Source organism: Wolffia australiana, chromosome 11 (assembly GCF_029677425.1).
Source record: "Wolffia australiana isolate 7733 chromosome 11, ASM2967742v1".
NCBI lineage: Eukaryota > Viridiplantae > Streptophyta > Magnoliopsida > Alismatales > Araceae > Wolffia > Wolffia australiana.
In genome coordinates, this window is record NC_135845.1 from 12255059 (window position 1) to 12271291 (window position 16233).

Genomic DNA, 16233 nt, shown 5'->3' on the forward strand with positions numbered 1-16233 from the left:
GGCAAACCTTCTCTGTGGTTGTTCTAACTCCTAACCAGTTATTTTACTTGTCTCCCTTGTCCTGGAAGAGTACTGGATGGAGGTGCGAGGGTAGACTGTAATTTTTTTTTGGTGGAGGACGCTTTGTTTTTGTTCTCTTTCATTTTAAAATACAGAGAGCTTCAAGTGTAATATTCAAATACCCGAAAAACTGATGGAATTTATTTGTACTAACACAACTGATAATGAAACAGTGTGTGAATTTCTGCATGCGCTTATAGTGGCCCTTGATTCCTGGACGCTGATGATTACAACGTAGAGATTTAATAACTTTCACTCTAAGGAGGTGCACATGCATATTTGAAATGCAGAAGAGGATAAACATGAGAGGGCAACATGTCCTTTATGTTATATTCAAATCAAAGTAATATGGTTAAACATGAATCTATGTTAACCCCACAAGTTTCAAAAACTTATTGTCTCAAATAAACACAATCCATGAGCTTCAAGAGTAATCTATCACCGAAAATGTTGATTTTTAGAAGGTTGAGGGTTGCATGTTGGAACTTAGTCAGTTTACATAAAATTTTAGTCGGTTTACCTTTTTGGATAGCCTGGACATCTTCCTATCGCTGACATTGAGTTTACCATGTGACATATCATAAACCAATGTTTAACCAGGCGATTTAGTACAGTATGGATCTCGAATTATATAAAGAAATTGACACAGAAATTATCTCGGGCTTAAAATTGCAGATCAAACAGAATTTCTGGTCTGTTATCAGTACATTGTGGGAGGGATAAGTAGGCTAAATATTACATAAATAAGCAAGACGTATTTACAAAACACAAAACGTACTGATGTTTTCGGAGTAGTATAAATACTTCGACAGATGAAGGGATACATAAAATTGTAAAATTCGTCCATTTGGCATGCACCATTTTTTTGCGATCAAACACGGATGTCCTGCCGCTGAAGTGGACGAAAACTGGTGCTGAAAATTATTATTTGTACCGCGAGATTTAAGAACCGCAGCAGCCTGTTTTCTTCAGCGCTGAGACATCATCTATGTTAACGGTGACGGCCTGCCCTCTGAGCGCAGACATATCGTGCTGGCCCCCGGCGGCCTCGAGCGCCTTCTTACTGACGACGCGAAATATCTGCGTGAGAATCTCTGTGAATGCAGTCTCCACGTTGATGGCTTCGAGTGCCGACGTCTCCATGAAGAAGCTATTTTCTTTCTCGGCAAAGGCCTGAGCGTCTTCAATGTCGACAGCCCTCAAATGGCGAAGGTCGGCCTTGTTTCCAACTAGCATGATCACCGTAGCTGAATCCGTGTGACTACGTAGCTCCTTGAGCCATCTGTCTATGTTTTCGAACGTTATGCTCCTGGTGACATCGTACACTAACAGAGCCCCCACCGCACCTCTGTAATAAGCGCTCGTAATTGCTCTATATCTGTTGACACGGATCAGCAAAGATGCATTACTATAGCAGTTATCGACATCCAAATTCAAACCCGCAAAAAGTGAATTATAGAACAGAACACAACTATGAAAAAAGGTTGGGAAGAAGTATGAAAGAGACTGCGGAACACAGTTCTTCATTTACAGTGATATAATCATTTGGTGATTTATCTATTAAATATTTCATCGAAGATTATTCGTCTGCGAAACATCATCTAGTTGCTTTTTCAAACCTCCCATTTTCTAAGAATTTATGGGATCATTAAAACAACTGCTTGAGGCATGGCTTACATTTACAGGTCAAGTATATTTACCACAGAATGAGAAAGTTTGAGAAGATGGACATAAAAGTAGGTTTTTGGGGGGGGGGGTGGTGTGGGGGTGAACCTCTCTTGGCCTGCAGTATCCCAAATCTGGGCTTTGATGACCTTCCCTTCTACCTGAATCGTTCGGGTTGCGAATTCAACACCGATTGTCGACTTCGAGTCAGTGCTGAACTCGTTCTTCGTAAACCGGGATAGCAGGTTCGACTTGCCGACGCCGGAATCACCAATCAGAACAACTTTGAAAAGGTAGTCGTAGTCGTCTTCTGCTCGGTAGGCCATAATCTTTCTTTCCCTTTCCGCGGCGTCTTTTGAAATTCTTCGTGACTACCAATCCTCACAACTTGGAATTTCTCAGCTTGCCTTCTCCCTTAACGTGCTCTAGGAAAAATCAGATCGCGTTTTTCTATCCGCCGACAAATATTTTCTTGCTAGGTCTCTCTAGAACGATGCGAAAGCGTACGGTTAATATTCGCGCATGCTACTTTTGGGATGTTCTGCTTATCGTCCAAGTTGAGAGATCCGCGTGAACATCGCAGGCCAATAGGGTTTTTACGGGAGAAGGGACAGCATGAGAGGAAGACCAAGAAAAGTGGAATGGAGCTTAGAAGAGAGACCTCCCGTTCATTCCGGGCTAATGCTATCAATACAACGAATTCATGCCGCATGATTAAGGTGTTGTTCAACGCTCCCATCGAGAAACTCAAGGATTTAAGTGAACCAACTAGGTTGTGGGAAATTCATCTTGCAACACTTTAGGGAGCTATCATTTGCAGGAGCAGAGGAGGGGATGTAGCCAATTTTCGTCTTTTCCTGTTTCTGTCTTTTCAATTAGAGGTTTTTCCTTCTTCGTGTTACTCTTGTCGTTTGCGCTTTCCTTCGATGCTAAGACGTCCTCCGCCCTACCTCCCGAAAGACAATATAACCCCAAACAATGTCCTTTGTGCACCTATGCAGTGCATGTTAGATCCGCAGGAGGCTTGCGCCGATTCTTAAAGGATGATGAAGATTGTACATGCACAATAATTAAAGTAAAACATACCTCGATACATCCCGTCTTCTGTTAATCGAATCGAACAGTCTTTAGGGGAGGTCTATTGGATAAATACGGGATGACTTCCTGAAGTCTCTCTAAGTAATGGGATGCTCAGGAGGAAAGTTAATTACTCTGACTTAAGGATCTGGCCCCTATTTATATGAAGAGGTGGTCCTTAAGCCTCTTTAGTACCATCATTTATAGCCATACTTAAGGATCTGTCTTAATTAAGACAGACTTAGCTTCTACACATTTATAACCATAATTATTGTTATAAATGTCTTAATACCATCATTAAGTCAATCACATACAAATTGGGATTTTTAATTGGTTGCGTAACAATATACAATTAAATACATACATATAATTGTCCATAGATTAAGAAATTAATTTAACAGTGGATTGTATGCTGCTTTCCACCCTCCCTTATCTTCCTTCCACTCGGACATCACATTAACCCTTCATGAGGCAGTTAGATGCCTCCCCAACGAAACGGTTGGTGCAGATAAATATTTTCTATTGACGGCAATGCCTAGTGTCTTGACGTCCCTCGAGGAGGTCCTGTTAGAACATAGGACCCACAGCGCAATGGGTCACCTTAGCTCCCTAGATCTTCTCTACTGGCTTTGGAATGACTCCAGCAAGCCTATGGCTCCCTCTATGGTTTAGGGTCCTGAAAGGCCAGGTAAGCATCTTGAAAAAAGGATGCTCATAGCTCTAATGTGTCATCTATGTGTAATCCTCTCCCATGGAGTAGACGATGAGGCACGTACACGGGGATGGTCAACAAGCTCAACATCCAACAATGTCTCACTTGTCCTCATTGATGTGCCTCTGTAGTTGATGTTGCAGTAATCATTAGTGCTCATATCATATGATCATGATATCTCCTGTAAATACCAGTCATAGCAGTAATATACCTTCAACGCATACGTCCCAACTATGTACAAAATATTTATGTAAAACATGAACTATCAGTATGCAGGATACCAGATAAAGTCATATTGTCATGACAGTGATTCGAGATTCATTCTAAATATTTGTTAAAAATAGTGATTCAACTTTTGTGATAGTAGTAGAGTGCCACAGATCTTTCTCGGTGTATCTGAATTCCAATAACAAAATGGACTTCCCTTTGTCTTTCGTATCAAAATAGTTGGATAGGAAATATTTTGTCTCGTTCAACAAATGAATACTTTTGACGTAGAAAGCAATACATCATCAACATAGATCACCAGAAAAATCCAACCACTCCCCCATTCCTTAAGGTATATACATTGATCAACAATGTTTTCCTTAAAAACTAAATTGGCGATAACTTCATGGAATTTCAAGTATCATTTTCTGGAAGCTTGTTTTATCCCATATACCCATATATTCAGCATATAAAATATATTTTATTTTCCATTGAACTCAATACCTTGAGGTTGCTGCATGTACACTTCCTCCTTTAATTCACCGTTCGGGAAAGTCGTTTACACATCCATTTGATGTAGCTCTAAATTGAATTGAGCTACTAAGTCCATTTCTATTCGGAATGAGTCCTTTGATGACAAAGGAGAAAAACTTTCATAATAGTCAATGCCTTCCCTCTATGTAAACCCTTTTGCAAAAGTCTGCCCTTGTACCGCTCGATATTTCCATTAGGGTTAAGCTTAGTCCTACAGACCCACTTACAACCAATTGGTTTCTTGCCTAATAGTGGTAAGTCCATGATTTCCCCAACTTGATTGCGGTCCATTGATTCAAGCTCCTCCTTCATTGGTCGCAACCAATGACCAGAGTTTCTAGAGTTTATGGGTTGCAAAATTTTACGAGGGTCCTTTTGCCCTTGACACAGATTTTCACCACATAATCTGATGGAATTGCTGGCTTTCTTTGTCTAGTAGACTTTCTTAGGATAACCTCTTGACCTCAATGCATATTTTTATGATCTTGAGGTTCCTCTAATGGTTGTGTTTGAGGTCATTCTTGGATTGGCCCCCTCACTCGTAGAGTATTATTCGTTGCTGGAATACCAATGGTAAGTGTATGCAAGTCATTTGAGGATGGTAGATACCAATATCCTTCTTACTCTGATGAAGCTCTGTGGTGTCTTCTACTGACTCCTCAAAGACAAAATCCCTCAATATAACACAATCTTCCTCTTAGTAGATCACCCGAGCAAACTCAACAATTATATTGGTATGTGCAAGACAATAGAACTTGAGGCCCCTCGACCTCTTTGGATAGAGAATAAAGTAAGCACTAATTTTCGTTAATCTGGGAGACCTCTCATTTGGATTGTACTCCTTGACTTTAGCTAGGCAACCCTTACATGCATGTAACCTAAAGACGGTTTTTTACCCATCAATAAATTCTACATGGAGTTTTCCCTATAGAATTGGTAGGAACCATATTTACCATTTTTCAGGGTTGTTCTCAGTGCTTCACCCCACAATTAGACAGGTACGGTCAATTGACTCATCATAGCTCTAACCATTACCTAAAGTGTTCTATTTCTTTCTTCAGCAGCCCAATTCTTGCTTGGCTTTCTTGGCATTGTGTATGGCAGCACTATGTCATGTTCCTTTGGAAATAGATAAAAAGGTCCTGGTATATGTTCGTCATTAGTGTAGGAATGACAGTACTTGCCTCCTTTATCTGATTAAACTAATTTTATTGATTTACCCATTTGTTTCAATACATCCAATTTAAAATCCTCAAACATTATGAAGACTTCAGATTTCTCATGTAAGAGGTAAAGATATATTTACATGGAGTAATTATATATGAAGTAAGCAAAGTACTTTTGGTTTGTGAAGCAAGAGTCAAAGGGTCCGTGCACATCAATATGTACCAAATATGATAGATTCAAGCTTCTATTAGTAGATTTTTTGAAGGCATTGTCAGTCTTACAAACCTGAAAGACCTAAACGACCCTCCTTCACTAGTCTTTCCACTCTTCCTTGGGATATATGTCCCAGCCTTCTATGCCATAAAATATCAGAATCTTGTACAACTATTGTCCTCTTAATCAAGCTAAATAGAGAAATGGATCATCAAATTGAAGAACTATTAAGTCTGAATAATCCATCTATTATTGAAGTACCAATAGGAGTAATTCCCCTCATTAAAGACATTCCAAATGAAAAAAAATATACTCTATAGTTGTCTTTAACCAATTTGGTTACATAGGTGTTGTATGATACATTGAAAACATCAAATGCAGCTGGTAGTAGTTATAAGACGTAATGAACCACGCATTTCTTTAACGTGTATGTCAAGCTCAGCCGTTTGCCTGACGATGTCACACATTCGCATGATGTGCCCATGAATGCTTCCTTGTCTAATGTAGTGAGTGATACTGAACCTTTGAATCAGGACTCTAGATTTAGCTTTCTCATTTCAAAAAGCTTGTTGTTCGATAGCGTCTAGGTATAAAGAAACTAGAAAGTCCTTAGATTTAGCACCCATAATGTCTCTTGAAACATGTTGCAACATATAGGATAGGGATAATTTTTGTGCTTGACCCATTTGGCATGATGTGTTTGTGACTATTCATCGCTCGCCTTAGTAGGATCGATCGGCTTAGTTTCATTCAAGCATATGTTCTAGTCCATGTACCCTAGCCAGAAGAGCAACACTTCCTTCCACTTAGGGAAATTGTCTCCATTCAACATCAGAACTCAAATACCAATGTGATATATATTAAGTGATAAGCAAAAACATAATTAAAATTTCATATTCAACATGAAAATTTGTAAATCCACATAGGTCTATGCAAGTATTAATCATTCTTAAAAATAATATGGGCCTATTGAGTTATGGAAAATAATTTTTAAAAACATCATAGTGTAGGATACTTTATCTATATTTAATGCACATGCTCAACATTCAGTCCAAGTTAATAAAAACATAATAGTCCATCATAGGTGAGCAAACATTAATCTCAATGATTCACACAGAAGGTTAAAAGCCATTCGAATAGATTAAACTAACCTTTATGTAAGTCAATAAGTAACCACTCTTATATGGTGCCACGTAGGTTATTGCCTAATTGTCCTGATTAGATGTTAAGATTGCTTGCCATTTCAATTTGCAATCACACATGTAAAAAACAGAACAAGTAAAAAATTTAGATTACAAAACCAAATACAGAAACAAACGCTTGGAATTTCTCAATAGACATTTATGCTTTATCCAATGAAATTTCTATAACAAACATTAAATCAATTTATTTAATTTAAGCCAAAAATAAATTGGCCATAATATTGAATACATGTCTCAAATAATTTATAAGACATGTTTGGACTATAAAATAATAATTCATGACCCCACAAAGAACATCTGAAATAATTACTCTATGTGCTGGCCTTATAAGGGGCTTACGCTTTGACGGCCACACTGAACGTCAACCCAAATGCAGTGACCATGCTGGTCCGCTAAGGGTCACCCAAAGCACTATTTCCTTAAGGGGTGTAGGCTTAGCAGGCCTTGCTAAGTGGGGGCCAAGCTGGACCGCCCAAACCCTAGCCCCCTAAGGGGTACAAGCTTAGTGGGCCTCGCTAGGCAGCAGCAAAAGCTTGGCTGCCTGAATGCTGGCCCATCCAGGGGCCTGCTCTTAGCAGACCTCCTTGAGAGCTAGCCCACGTAGGTCACCCAAATGCTGGTATTATAGGGAGACAGCCCTTAGTGGAACTCAATGGGCACCGACCCAGCTAGGTCACCTAACCAATTCCCCTCTAAAGGGCCTACGTTTAGCATGAACCCTACAGGTGTTCGAGGAAATGCCCCAACTAGGATGCCATCACCAGAACAGCAATGTCAACCTGTAAGATTCCTCAAAAAAATTGCCACAGATTAACCTTGATCTAATACCACTGTTAGAAAATAAGAGCATACATGTAGGTGTCATGATTGAATAATAGATCACCATAGCACCTTGGGTCTTCTCTGGTAGTTATGCAGTAGCTACACCACGAATGTGGCTCCCTATATGGTTTTGGAACCTAGAAGCCCAAGTAAGCTACTCAAAAACATGATGTTGTCAGCCCTAATGTGTTCATCGTTTATATGGACGTACCATAATTTCCCTTAATGCAATCAACCCTAATGTGTAATTTGCTCCCATGGTTTTGGAACCTAGAAGCCCAAGTAAGCAACTCAAAAACATGATGTTATTAGCCCTAATGTGTTCATCTTTTATATGGATGAACCATAATTCCTCTTAATACAATCAACCCTAATGTGTAATTTGCTCCCATGGAAAAGACAATGATGCCATTACACAACGCTAGTCAATGATAACACACAAATTATTGTTTTATTTATATGAAATTTACAAAATTTTATACATAGAAATAATCAAATATGTATGTTCTCAAACCCAACATGATTAAACATGTTCTCCTTTTTTCAATTTAATCGTATTTAAAGATTCTTATGTATATTTAAAGGATTTTGGTTTTCTGCTTCTAAAGATTTTTTCAGGAATTTTTGGCACTTATATAATGAAAGATTTGAATTTTTCAAGTCAAAATATATATTTATCATATTTTTCTGACTATCTATTTTATAATATATTATTAATCCATTTTTTGTCTTTCAAATGCACCTACCACATCTCGACCTTCTGTTCTTCAAATTGTGATTAATCACACACTTCTCCAATGGTTAGATGTGATAATTGTTGCAAAAAGGTGCAGTAATGGCATCACAGACCGTGATGCCATAATGGGCCAATCATTAGCTGACAAACTAGCACATTTTGTAAAAACGTGAGCTGGACAAATGAAAAAAAGAAGCAATTTTAGGCACAATAAATGCAATCCAATAATTCAGAGAGAAAATGATTAAAAAGGAAAACGTAAGTCAATAACTACGACAGTACATGTGCCCAAAAGCGTATCCGTGCAATTGATTAAAAAAGAAAAAAGGCGCTGACACGGCATGCGGAAACACGTGTCGTGCCAGATAATGATAGTGGAATATGCTCTTTCTCTAATGTGAAAGATGCGCATTAGCACGTCATTCAATAAAAATGGGTGAAAAAGAGGACAATCTTGTGACATGTCAGGAAATGATGCAACGCCATATCACGCAATCATGCAATTGAGTAAAAGGCATTTTTCTCCTATAGGTGCACTTGGTGACTTTGAATCATGCGAACGTGGAAGAAGATGCCATCAAAATTATTCCAAAATATTTGATAAATAGACAGCTAATCCAAAATGGAAAAATTAGAAGCATCAGCACTGATGACAAGGAGACAGAGAAAATGAAGGGCTAGGATTGCTCCAAATTCAAAAAATGATACATGACGATCTGTAGGTATGATTGAGTTGGCATTTCTAAGGTTGCTTTGTCTCTCCCTCCTCTTTTCATCCATACCTTCAGATCCATATATAGATGTCTAAATCCCTAACAAATTTTTTTCTATTAATGTCAGATGATTGAAAAATAGTGAGTTTTTGAGATCCATCAAGTGTGTTCTTGGTTCCTTGTGTGTGGGTAGAAGCATCAAGTGTGTTCTTGCACTTGGAAATCACTATGATACCAGCGGAAAGTAAGGATCTACGGTAAGTGTCTTTGCCTTACATTGCTCTTTCTCGACATTATCGGTAGCATAATTTAATTCTAGAACCACATCTCATCATCACACCACCTCCATATGTCTTTGAAATCACATCTTACCACCATCGTACCATTAACTTACTCGCGAATTATCGTATTCGACTTATTCTCTATCCTACTGCTCTCATGCCTCGCATCATCATCATTTTATTCTCACTTTCAACTATTCATTTCAAACTTGAATTATCACAGTCTACTCTTCTTGACTCCATATCACTATCTCGCCTAGTATTTCTTTATCCCTTCACTTTCTATTAAGAGTTATCTCTTCTCATTTCGATAATCACCATGATAAGAATATTAAGTCTTTAATCAGTGTTCCCTATGGATAAAATCAGTACTATCACTAGCTAATATATTTATTGAATAATCTAAAATACCAAGGACAATGACAGTGCCTCGCGTTGGGTTATGGAGATCTTGATCTTGATGAACATAAGATTCATTCTAGTAGAAGATCTATAATAGAACCATAATGACATCAACAAAAGCATGACAAGAATTACCTTGTTGAAAATAATATATGTGATTTCTTTGATCCTCGGACGAGTGGTGTGGAGCCTCTGGAAGTATCCACGTATCCCTCTTTATGTCCTCTCTCCCTTCACCTTGATGAGCTCCGTTCACCCTTTTATCGGCATTATTATGTGGTCGTGATTGCATCAGCAATGGAGAGGCACCATGGGGAGAGGGGAAGAGAAGGGGAAGGGCCCTGAACAATTCTGAATTTCATTTAGGGATTTCCCCTACTTATACTTAGTAAGTATTACGCCTAAAAACCACAAAAACTTTAAGTTTATCTTTTGACACTCAAAAGATCATTTGCGTGTGACCCTCTAGGCCCATGTATCAGTCTAGTTAATGACTTGATTAGCCCAAAAACCTTTAATTGGTATTCTAAATTAATCAACTATATCATTATATAGATCATTTAATGTCAGACTGATTTAACCCAATCGACAAGTTGAGTCTTCAACAATTGGGATGCCAAGCTACACATGGTTCTCTAGAAGATACAAAGGAGTGTGTATTGAATCACTCATGAAACTTGTCTGTCATTAGTTACTATGTACATATCCTCATCTACTTGTTGCTCATACAATGACTTCTCATATGGTAAATTATAAAATCTTAGTTGGTCATCTAAATTAATAGTAGTGTGTTTGAAAATCATGGAAGAATTCTTCTCTGATATTTCACTACCTTAACTATGGGCTTCATCACATCGTCTTCCTTGATTTGTTTCCTCTTATAACAAGGGATAAGGGTACCATCTGGACCACTCAACCATCTTCATGAACTTCTTGATGCACCCAAACTTAGATTGTTTAGAATTCCACGACTAGTAACTCATAAAACATAATCGAAGTACAACTATCCTTCCACAAGATGTCTTTGGTGTTTTGGGCCTAAGGATCCCTTATACAAAAGTGACGTATACCATTCAGTGATTCGTGTGATTAATTTAGTGAACTCTTTCCACTTAAGCACACCCACTATCTATACTTAGTGTCTACATGCTAAGGGATACGTGACTGGTCGTACTCATCATATGAGTGAGTTTATATAGTGTTATTTTATCTGGATACTTTGATGCCCTTTTCGTGTATCCTTAAAATAGGAATATTTAGAACACGTGCTTCAATATTAATGGTGTCCATGTTCCGATCTCTTCATAATTCACTAAGTCTGATCATGAATCCATGGACTTCATTATAAGCATCACACATGCATATAATTAATAAAGTATATTAATGAGCATGTAACGAGACATGTAATATGTGATTAGCTTGTGGGCCAAAAAACTGAATCTATAGAGCTGAAAAAAGCAAGAGATGCTGGTGTTTAATGCAGGAATAGTTACCAAATTTTCCCTATGTAGTACACGGCCTGCCTCAAATCCACATTAAGCATATAATGATAGAGTAAACATAATATAGATTTTTAATTTTCTTGATGAAATATTATAGAATTTTTGGATTTAAATTATGTTCTAAACATGAAAAACATTAAAATAAAATAAAAACAGTCCAAAAAAGTTTAGTTTATGTTCCATAGCTTCTACTAATTAAATTTTTTAAGTAATATTTTAGGGATTGCCTAGCAATGTTTCAATTTAAATCAGTTGCAATACATTTGGTTGCCATGTGAGTGGCGAAAAATGTAACTTTTGCAACATGAATAATTTTTTGTGTGGTTTGATTCATTAGAAAGCTTCTTGTCTAAGCCATCAATATAATCTATATTTAAAGTGACAAAGTTAATCAAATATGTTGGAGATCAGCAAGACTTTGTTATCACACTCCCTAAGGAACAACTCGTACTATTTGCATAAATAATGCTCAACTTTAACTTCTCTTCCACACTCTTGCAGAGAAAGACGAGCTCAAACAAATCTGATGTGCTACATGGCCAAAGATAGGAGAAGAATTCCAAGATGTGATAGAAATGAGAAGATAAGATTTTAAATAATTTTCCCATTAGTCTCAGACATTGGAATCAATTCCACCGTATTTAGAGGTTATAATTTCATTATTTTGAGCCTTTATCCATGTGACTTCTTCCCATATTTTCAAATGGACCTTTAGAGTTTAAATGACGAGCTACTTCCACCATTCTTCCCTTTACTTATCTTGGTTCTCAGAAACGACTCTAATGGTCATGAAAAATGAATGTTTTGTCTATTGGGCATATGTTTTATGATCTAAGATATTGAATGGATTGTTATTCTGGTCCTGTAATGCCTTATTATTTTTGTTTCCTCCAATGTGCATCCAAAGTTCACCCTGTATTCACTTAAGTCCTGTATCCTAAATAAAACCCCAAAAAAGTGTTAGAAAAATCACTTGAATCCAAATGAGTGAAGTTAGGTTATTTTCAAAAATCAAAATAATATATAAAAATAGAACTTTGGAAACCAATTCATTATTTTATCATTTTCATATTAAATGGTGAATAATGCAAGTGGCAAATAAAAAATAACTGGTAAAAATGAAGCATAAAAGCACATTTCAATTAAGCTAATTTGTTGTTTTTTTTTGTCCCATTTCATGCAATTACTTATTTCTAGGTTCAATGGATTGTGTACTTGGTAAGAGTCCAGCATGCTTTGAATTTGAAGTATCCTTATCACATAGGTCTTGTGTTTCAAGTATATTGCCCCACTACTATAAGAGATTTCTACCCTGAGATGGAGTAATTGTAAACCTAGTTCAATGATTCCAAATATTTAATTTAGCTACTTTTTTACTGTTTCAATGTGACATTGCTACAGCCATATCAAGCATAAAGACTAAAAAATCTTGAAATTTTTCTATGACACTAATAGAGATTGGGTACTCGTCTAAATTTGTATATAAGGCTCTTGCACCTTTTTGTGGGATGCACAACACTTTCATTATCTTTAATACAATGTCTCCTCTTCTTTTCCTCATGAAACATTTGAGTTTATTGATAAACATTTAAGAAATTACAAAAAATGGTTTTTTTCAATCTTTAAGCCTTCAGACTTATAGAAAATTATTTATAATGTGCCTTAAAATACACAGTGACAAGATGTTGAATTCACATTAAGTGTTGAATAAGTGAATTTCAAATTTATGTTTTGTATGATTTATTACTATTTTTCTAGAATATACTATTATGTTTCTAATATTTTAAATGGAATTCATTGAAATTTGAATAGTAATAATAAGTAAAAATAAATAGTGAATGATGAAAAAATATGAATCCTATTTCACATTATTTATTCTCACAGGATTGAAAATATTTGGGGACTTCAGTGAGTTTCCTAGAAAAATTATAATAAATTTTACTTAAATTACATTAACTAGCTTTCCTGGAATCTGGAGAGATAAGGTAAGTTCCTGATAACATGCACTGTACCAATAAAACATTTTGCATATTTCATTAAAATTACATTAAATATCCATATTTTCATCTTATCATGTTCTTGATTTATAAATGACATTTAGTATTTTAAACATTTAATGAATTTATATTTACTAAAATGTAAAATACGAATGGGATTATTTAATTTTTATGCATTTAGTAAATGCATTCAATATCTATTTTAGGGGATTGAACTTTTGCTCACCAGATGTCATCACCTATTTGGGCTGTTTTTTACCAATAATTGGCTTCCCCAAACTACGTAACAACAATCATTATGGCATCACAATTCATGATGATACTTGAACTTTATCATATGCTTATGGTTTTAAATCCTCCAAGCACATGGGAGGACTACCCTTTTCTCTTTTTTTTATCAAATGCAAAGATGGATGGCGGTGCAGAGAAATCAAAAAGCTTTCTCTTTTTTTAGTGTAGATGCAGCATGCTAGGTAGATGTCACAATGAAATTTGACAGGGTGATATGAGTGAGTAAACAAAGTACCTTTACAGCACTGATATCAGCACCGTGAATGCGCTAATTGTTAATTTGAAATTACAGTTATATGTAGGGCCCAATTACAGGCCCACATTTATTTGGCCCAAATGGAACCTGCTTGCCAGTGAAATCAGCGCCAGCATGGTATTCATTTCTTCATGATTGCTGTCATCTTCGTCCCTTTGGTGTGTGTCCCTAGGCAATTGGTCGGGAGAGAAAACAATGAAAGGGAACCAGAGATATAAAATCTCAGAATTCAAGACAGCTGGCTTTTATGTAGTAGAGAAATAAATGAGATATCATGGCTATGTCGCTCCATATGAGAATCAGAATATCTATAGATCTAACTGTGGGCTGGGCCCAAATTAAGAGGACACTTTTGTCATTTGACCCTTTATCCATTGATATGGTTGAAAGATAAAAAGAAGGGAAAGAAAGAGAAAAAAATGATCATAATTCAACTGAATGATGGAGTGCCTCCCGACGGAGCCAAGGAACCATCAACGGAATCGTCATTGTCGTCATCAGCATCGCTGCCGGTCCGTGTCCAGCCTGACTAACACGACAACGCGTCCGTGAAGACGCACAAGTTTAAATATCCCTGGTAGAGCACGTCCGCGCTCGTATCTTCGTATTTTTGTTATATGTTTTTAGCTTTCTTGATTTCTGTTTTCAGTCGTCCGTATCATTTTAAGTCACGTCGTCTTGTCTATTCTTTCTTATTTGTGTGGTAATGAAGGGGGATATCCTTATCTGAACTCCATGTAAGGGCCCATCATGGCCCTATATAAGGCCATGATGGGACCCCGTTCAATCTTAGATCTGGATTTTTTTGATTTGGCAGTTACCATCGTCCAGGTCTCACCAAGGAGAAGAAGTGGAGGAGGAAGAAGGAGAAAAAAAAGAGAAGGAAACTGGAGGAAGCTTAGGAGAGAAGATGCTGCTCCTCTCGACCGTCATTCTTTCCCATCCCGACGTCTGTTGAGCCATCAAAACCCATCGCAGCCCCGTGCGGCGACGTGTGTTCGAATCGCGACTGGGAGAGTTGCATCGCCCGCCGGTCTGCACGTGTACTGTGTGCCTACGTGAGTATTCAAGTTACACAGCAGTGGAAGACCCACCGGAACAGCCGAACGATGCCGCGTCTGCTTATTCCACAAAGTAGCTCCCTATTGACCTGCTGTGCAGTCAGCACCCTCCACATTTGGCACCACTGACCATCGTGATCGCATTAATTGGTTGTGGAATGCCACCGCTCGCGCTCTCAAAGCTGGGTGTCGTTCATGTGTCGTTCTTCATCGTTGGTTCATTGTTACTCCCGCACGACCACCTGCTCTATGCACTTCGGCTCACAAGATCCTGCAACAACACAAGTTCTCCCGCAGGCCTCTTGATTTCCATTGTGAAGTCATCCAAATGCACCTATCGTCGTCGACTTGCACATATACCACTTGAACACGCGTAATCTGGTCGAGAGTATCATCGGGTACCCCATATTCCAGGACGCAGTGCTGCTTAATAGTACGCTTGTGTTGAGGGTTTCAGAATCCTTGAAACGGGGATGCGGGACTGCCAACACGCCTCGTAGCCCAGTCGCCTATTGGTCGCACGAGTCATTGGCGCACCATCGCATCTAGTTGTCACATTGTTGTGCTCTACTCACACGGGGCTGCCTAGGGTGCGTCGTGATTCGTGCCCCGCCTTGTGACACCCACAGACTCTACGGCCGCGGCCCACAGCTACTACGGCTTCAACCTGCCCCTGCACCTATGCCACCAAGCTATGACATCGTTTAAGCCGCCTGGCTGCTGCTCTCCTCCTGAACTCTGTTCTCCACCTACCACTCCAAAACCGTGTCGTCGCTGCCTGTCGAGCGCCGCCGTGCTACCTCCCGGCTTGCCTCCTCGGCACCTGCCCGCATCGACCCTTGCATCGACGAAGACATCGAAGATGAACGCCGCCATCGATGAGCATTTGCGCCGATGAAGACCCGACGATGAGCGACGCTATCGAAAATGTACATCGTTCCCTTGCTCGCCCGTAACATTACTTTCTTCAGTATATTTTCAATTGCACTCCACCACGATCAGTTTGGAATAGGTGAGAGACATGTATCGTGAAAACTATGAAGTTGAGAGTCTTCCTAGGCACGGGACGAGCCAGTCCGTTACGTGCGAGCCCCTGCGGATTTGTTTCGTTCAGTGCTGTAGTCGTCATTGTCGCTCCGACGAGGGTCAAAGGTCACCCTCACCATCATTGGAAGCCCGCCTCTAAGCTCAGAACTCGGCGTAATCCCCACTCGTCGGTCCTGCTCGTACGTTTCACCTAGGACACACGCATCACGTAGTTACATTCACTTGTATGTTTTTCTAACATCATTTTGGTATCAGAGCCAGGTTGAGGATGCCCACAGCACGTCTCTG

General features: G+C 38.5%; 1 protein-coding gene across 1 annotated transcript; it reads right to left on the bottom strand.

The window, feature by feature from the left end:
- Positions 1-1002: 1002 nt before the first annotated feature.
- LOC144709364 (ras-related protein RABA1i-like) lies at positions 1003-2142 on the bottom strand. Its single transcript, XM_078582907.1, has 2 exons — positions 1834-2142; positions 1003-1438 (listed from the first exon to the last, which is right to left on the bottom strand). The coding sequence occupies exons 1-2, from the start codon at positions 2049-2051 to the stop codon at positions 1003-1005; spliced, it is 654 nt and encodes a 217-aa protein (XP_078439033.1). The 5' UTR covers positions 2052-2142.
- Positions 2143-16233: the final 14091 nt, after the last annotated feature.

What these genes read in the sequence shown, in the direction of transcription:
- LOC144709364 (XM_078582907.1), bottom strand. Translation starts at nt 2,051, where the DNA reads ATGGCCTACCGAGCAGAAGACGACTACGACTACCTTTTCAAAGTTGTT. An exon ending in GATACTGCAGGCCAAGAGAG is followed by an intron (nt 1,439 to 1,833) that starts GTTCACCCCCAC and finishes CCGTGTCAACAG; the next exon opens with ATATAGAGCAATTACGAGCG.